We start from the raw sequence: 6,162 nt of genomic DNA, 5'->3' as shown, positions 1-6,162 counted from the left end.
AATGCAAAGGGAGGCCAACCAGGGACCAGACCACAAAGAGATGCTTCTTCAAAGCCACCTCTAGGCACAATTAACATTATTCTTGCCGCCTCAGGAAGGATTGGTTCTCACCCCTCTAGGGTGTTATCTATAGCTCAACCACCCTGGGAAGGCTACTCTCCTGAGTTGAAGAGAAGTGGGGTGGAAGTCCAACCAGCATTGAGTTTCTCTGACGAAGACAAGGTTGGCACCTTGCAGCCACACGACAATGCATTGGTGGTTACCCTCAGGATAAGGGGGTGTGATGTGAAGCGAGCATTAGTTGACCAGGGCAGTCGGGCAGAGATTATGTACCCTGACTTGTAAAGGGGCTAAAACTAGAAGATTTGACCGATTATGATTCACCCTTGGTGGGTTTTGATGGAAAGGTAGTCATACCAAAGGGTCAGATTAGACTACCAATACAGGCAGGGTTAGAGGTAGTAGAAGTGAACTTCATTGTAGTGGATGCTTACTCCTTTTATACTGCCATCGTGGCAAGACCTTGGCTGCATGCCATGGGGGCCGTCTCTTCCACCTTACACTTGAAGGTGAAATATCCTTCCGGCAACCAGGTTGAGGAATTGGTTGGGAGTCAGTCTATGGCTAGGTAGTGTTTAGTTTCTACTATTAGGCACCAGGCTGAAGAAGAGCTCTTAGCCTCTGTCAAGCAAAGCTTATAGCAATCAAAGGAACCGGCTTTATTTACATATATGGCAGAAGGGGTGAGATGCGAGGAGTTGGAAAAGGTTGTTATAAGTGATGATGGGGAGAAATTCTTTCAGGTCGGGGCTCAGTTGCCTCCTCAGGAGAAGGAAGAGCTAGTAGTATTTCTTAGAAAGAATATTGATGTGTTTGCATGGAATGCTTACGAGGCCCCTAGGGTGGACCCGAGTTTCATTTGCCACTATTTGAATGTTAACCCGGCCATTATCCCCAAAAAGCAACCACCTCGGCGCTCGTCTAAAGAGCATTCCGATGTTGTCAGGGACGAGGTAATCAAGCTCAAGCAAGCTGGAGTTATTAAAGAAGTAAAAAGCTCAAGCAAGTTGGAGCTATTAAAGAAGTTTTTTACCCTGATTGGCTAGCCAATACATTGGTAGTGAAGAAGAAGAAGAGCGAAAAATGGCGGGTATGTGTGGATTTTACGAATTTGAACAAGGCATGCCCCAAGGACTTATTTCCCATGCCTCGGATAGATCAATTGGTGGATGCCATTGTAGGACATCCTCGGATGAGCTTTTTGGACGCTTTCCAAGGGTACCATCAAATACCCCTAGCTTTGGATGATTAAGAGAAGACAGCTTTTGTTACTCCTATTGGAAACTACCATTACAAGGTGATGCTTTTTGGGTTGAAGAATGCAGGATCCACCTATTAGAGGATGATGACTCGGATGTTTGAGCCACAACTAGGGAAAAGTATTAAGATTTATATAAATGTTATGGTAGTGAAAAGCAAGTTATAGTCTGAGCACGTTAGTGACCTCGGAAACATATTTGAGATATTGAGGAAACACAAGCTGCGCCTTAATGCTTCTAAGTGCTCTTTCGGTGTTGGTTCAGGAAAGTTATTGGGGTACATGGTCACTCATTGCGGAATCGAGGTTAATCCTAATTAAATTAAAGTAGTTAATAGTCTGCAGCCTCCTCGGAATCCTAAGGAATTCCAAAAGTTAACAGGGATGACTGCTGCCCTGAATCGATTTATCTCTCGGTCAACCAATAGGTGCAGACCTTTCTTCCAATTTTTAAATAAGTGGAAAGGATTTGAGTGGACTGAGGAATGCGCTTTAGCCTTTCAGCAGTTGAAGGAATACCTCTCTCGGCCACCCATCATGTCCAAGCCTGAGAAAGATGAAGTCCTGTTTTCTTACATTGCTATAGCTCCCCATGCTGTTAGCTTGGTACTGATATGGGTTGATGATGGCATCCAAATGCCTATCTGTTATGTGAGAAAATCCTAATATAAAGCAAAACTGCGGTACTTGCCGCTTAAAAAGGCCATATTAGCAGTGGTGCATGCCACACATAAACTCCCCCATTATTTCCAAGCTCACACGGTGGTGGTGTTGACTCAACTTCCTCTCAAGTCCCTACTGCGGAGAGCTGACTACACGAAGAGGATTGCTAAATGGGGTACTATTTTGGGGGTCTTTGATGTCAAGTATATGCCACGCACCTCTGTTAAGGGTCAAGTCCTTGCTGACCTAGTGGCCAAGTTAGCTTAACCTTTTGTAGAAGAAGAAGAAAAGTAAGGCATGGATGGAAAATCAGTTTGAGTGGTCTCTTTACAAAAGCCTCTGTCCTAGAGGGTATATATTGATGGCGCCACTAATCAAAGAGGATCTGGAGCGGGGCTGGTCATGATATCTCCTGAGGGGATCGTTATTGAGAAATCCTTAATGTTAGGTTTCTCGGCCACGAATAACGAGACTGAGTACGAGGCCTTGTTAGTGGGAATGACCATGGTTCAGAAGATGGGAGGAAGGGCGCTAGAAATGTTTTCAGATTCTTAGCTGGTTGTTGGACAGGTAGAGGGTGAATTAGAAGCCAAAGATCTGAGGATGCAAGGGTACTTGAGTCAGGTTGGAAATTTATGATCAGGATTCAAGTCCTTCGCCTTACAGCAAATCCCTAGAAGCAGAATTACTCATGTAGATCCTTTTGCCACACTTGCAACCTCCTCGACTCAAAGTTTGCCTCGAGTAATCTTGGTTGAATATTTGTGTAAACTTGCCGAGGTAAAGAAGGACGTGGTTAGGTTCATCAGATTAGCGTGGGACCTAGTTGGATGGATCCTATTGTTATGTTCCTCAAAGATGACATCTTGCCCGAGGAGAAAGGAGAGGCTAATAAGGTGCGAAGAAAAACTCCTCGCTTTTGGTTATCCGATGACCAAAAATTGTTTAAACGCTCTTTTTTTGGGCCTTACTTGCTATGTAAACATCCCTAGGCAATAGAACTCTCCTAGAAGAGCTGCACGAAAGGATTTGTGGGAGTTATACAGGTGACGGATCTCTATCTCTCAAGGCCCTTACTTAAGGGTACTGGTGGCCAAGTATACAAAGGGAAGCACAGGAATATGCGAAGAAGTGTGACCAATGCCAGAGATTTGCCCCAAACATTCACCAACCTGGAGGTGTACTTAATCGTTTTTCTAGTCCCTAGCCTTTTGCACAATGGGGCTTGGATATTGTGGGACCTTTCCCAAAAGCTGTGGGACCTTTCCCAAAAGCGGTGGGAAACAGGTAATGACTTTTAGTTGGCACTGATTACTTCACCAAATGGGTTGAAGCTAAGCTGTTGACAAACATTAGAGATGTGGATGCTAAGAGATTCGTGTGGAAGAATATTGTCACTCAATTTGGGATTCCTCACACCCTCATCTCAAATGATGGGCTTCAGTTTCATAGTAAGGCGTTCAGGAGGTATTGTTGTGAAATGGGTATTAAGAACATATATTCAACTCCGGCTTACCCCTAGGGAAATGGATAGGCTGAAGCAGTGAACAAAGTCATAGTGAATGGGCTCAAAAAGAGGTTGGATGATGCCAAGGGCAAATGGGTGGAAGAGTTGTCCCACATTTTTTGGACATATAGAACTACCCCCTATAGGTCCGCGGGTGAGACTCCTTTCTCCCTAACCTATGGGGCCGAGGCTGTAATTCCTTTGGAGACTGGGTTCCCAACACTAAGGACGAGCTTATTTACTCTGGACAGCAATGAGGGGCTACTAGAAAAGAGCTTGGATCTGATTGAAGAGCGAAAAGAAAATGCCATGGTTCAGTTGGCATATTATCAGCAAAAGCTTAAGCAAGGGTACGACTCAAATGTGAAGTTAAGACCATTAGCTCCTGGAGACTTGCTATTGAGAAAGGTCTTGGGTACTGCAAAGAACCCAGCATGGGGGAAGTTGGGGCCCAATTAGGAAGGGTCATATCGTATCACCTCAGTAGCTGATGTAGGGGCATATTTTCTAGAAGATTTAGATGAAAAAATTATACAACGCCCCTGAAATGTAAATAACCTACGAATGTATTACTATTAATAAAAAGTATTTTTGCCATGTGTTACTTATGTCATTATTTGTTGTATTCACTATTTCTCTAAGTATTAAATAGAACATTGGTCATGCCTGGCTCCTAGGACCACAACCTTGGGTAAATTAATGCTCTTCGTTATTTGTTCAAATGTTAAATAGAACTTTGACTATGTCTGGTCCCATGGACCACATACCTTAGGTAAATTAACACTCTTCACTACTTATGCGAACCCTCGGATCACCTGCCTTGGGGGAATTAACACTTAGTGGATCCACCAAGGATGGAACCCCAACATATACATCATCACATGAAAAAAAGGACTCACCTTGGGCCTTAGCAGAGGCATTCTGAGGGCGCATTAAGATACTCTTAAGATAAGGTACTCTTTTCCTACTAAGTACTTTGCTTACCTCTGAGGACTCAGACCTCCCCTGTTAATTGCACAATTTTCAGTATTAATACTCAGTCATTTTTTCTCATCGTTTACATGGCTTCACTCTGTCTAAGTAAACAACAAATTATCACCACTAACTTTTGTTAAAGCAAGGGTGTTCATTCTTAGAATTTTCATTAATCTAAAACCTCAACAAAGGGCAAAGCAAGGAATATAGTTAACCAAATGTAGATATCACGAAAAAAAAAAAAAAAAAAAAGATTCACAGAATGAAAATTAAAGTCTTTTCATTAAATAAAGGAATAATTACATTATGGACGAAGGCAGACTGTCGTGAAGAAGGAAAATTACAAAAAAGAAAATAAAATAAGATAATTCTATTATAATAACAAAAGGGGGGGGGGGGGGAAGAAAGGAATCCTAAGCTATGCCTTGGCTTTGGGATGAGGGTCTTCCTTGGACTTGGCCTCAGCTTCCTTTGCCTTGGGATCAACCTTCCTTAATTTGGCCTCAGCCACCTTCACCTTGGGAGCGACCTCTTTGAGTTTGAGGGCAGCTTCAAGACCGTTGGCCTCTGACACAGGCTCGATCTCCTTGCCTCTACCCTTCTCCTCTAGCCGAGGACCACCCTGGCCATCCCCTCACTCCGGGCCACCTCAACCCCCCGACCTTGGACACCAGCTTGTTTAGGCCCTGTGGGGACTTTGGGATGAGGAAGAAAGGTATGGGTGTAGAGGGCCGCTTAGAGGGAATAGACACAAGAACATTGGGAGGTGGGAGTGCAGTTGGAACTTCATGGATGTCTGGAAGATAGTACACATTATCAGCCTTCCTCCACTCTGAGGTAGTAGGGACTCCTGCCACATTGAGGGCTTCTGTTCACACCATCTGGTAGTAGTCCTTACAGACCTCAGCGAGCTCCTCCGCCAGGTAGACCTCGGTCTCTTCCACCCCAAGGTTGTAATAGGCCTGCGCCAAGGCCTCCGCGGTTTTCTTGATCGTTCAGGCAGCTTCCTCCGCGGTTTTCTTTAACGTAGCCATGTCCTTGGACAAAAGGATAGGCTGCTCTAGGGCATCGACCAGATAATGGGCATGCCCTTTTTGGAACTCCTTGATGGTGGAGTTCCAAGGAATAGCTGCCTCGTCCAGCTCTAGCTGAGGTTCCCAGGCAGGGTTTTGGTGGCACACCTTGGCCACATCCTAGTCTTCCCTGCTCTCAACTGAGGAGGCCCGCACCTGGCCTTTGGCCGTTTTCTGCTGTTTTGGCTCTTTTTGGCAAACCACCTCCCCCTCCTTGGTTTCATCCTTCTTTTTCCTTTTCTTTTTCAAGTTGGGTATGGGGAGCAGGCTGCCTAGAGGAGGAAGGGTGAGAACAAGAAGAGGCTGGGACCCCTTAGCCCTATCCGTAAGGAGATCCCTTAAACCCTTCCTCCTGTTCAGGGCCATCTCTTCTTCTTCTTCTTCTTCTGTATTGCCATCTATACGTGCGATTATGAGGCCGGGGGCGTGAACACCCGAGGTCCTGTCTAACTCGTCCTCTACTCCAAAATGTGAATGCTAGGATCTCCCTACTCCCCCCTTTCTTCCTCAAGTTGGAATTGGTCGATTTCTTCCTCGAGTGACAGTCGCGAGGAAACAATCTTTTCCCTTGGAGTCACTGTTTCTGGAGGAGCACGTTGGGAAGGCCGATCAACTTGCACGGTATA

General features: G+C 45.1%; 1 protein-coding gene across 1 annotated transcript; it reads left to right on the top strand.

Moving 5' to 3' along the window:
• The first annotated feature begins 731 nt into the window (after nucleotides 1-731).
• Nucleotides 732-3,947, top strand: LOC142612216 (uncharacterized). Its single transcript, XM_075784332.1, has 6 exons — nucleotides 732-1,013; nucleotides 1,664-1,924; nucleotides 2,552-2,605; nucleotides 3,028-3,268; nucleotides 3,316-3,448; nucleotides 3,635-3,947. The coding sequence occupies exons 1-6, from the start codon at nucleotides 732-734 to the stop codon at nucleotides 3,945-3,947; spliced, it is 1,284 nt and encodes a 427-aa protein (XP_075640447.1).
• Nucleotides 3,948-6,162: the final 2,215 nt, after the last annotated feature.

This window comes from Castanea sativa, chromosome 10 (genome assembly GCF_040712315.1).
Source record: "Castanea sativa cultivar Marrone di Chiusa Pesio chromosome 10, ASM4071231v1".
NCBI lineage: Eukaryota > Viridiplantae > Streptophyta > Magnoliopsida > Fagales > Fagaceae > Castanea > Castanea sativa.
The sequence above is the reverse complement of the archived record's forward strand: the minus strand, read 5'-3'. Positions and strand labels throughout refer to the sequence as shown.

What these genes read in the sequence shown, in the direction of transcription:
- LOC142612216 (XM_075784332.1), top strand. Translation starts at nt 732, where the DNA reads ATGGCAGAAGGGGTGAGATGCGAGGAGTTGGAAAAGGTTGTTATAAGT. An exon ending in CTCCCCATGCTGTTAGCTTG is followed by an intron (nt 1,925 to 2,551) that starts GTACTGATATGG and finishes GTTGTTGGACAG; the next exon opens with GTAGAGGGTGAATTAGAAGC. An exon ending in CCAAAAGCGGTGGGAAACAG is followed by an intron (nt 3,269 to 3,315) that starts GTAATGACTTTT and finishes AATGGGTTGAAG; the next exon opens with CTAAGCTGTTGACAAACATT.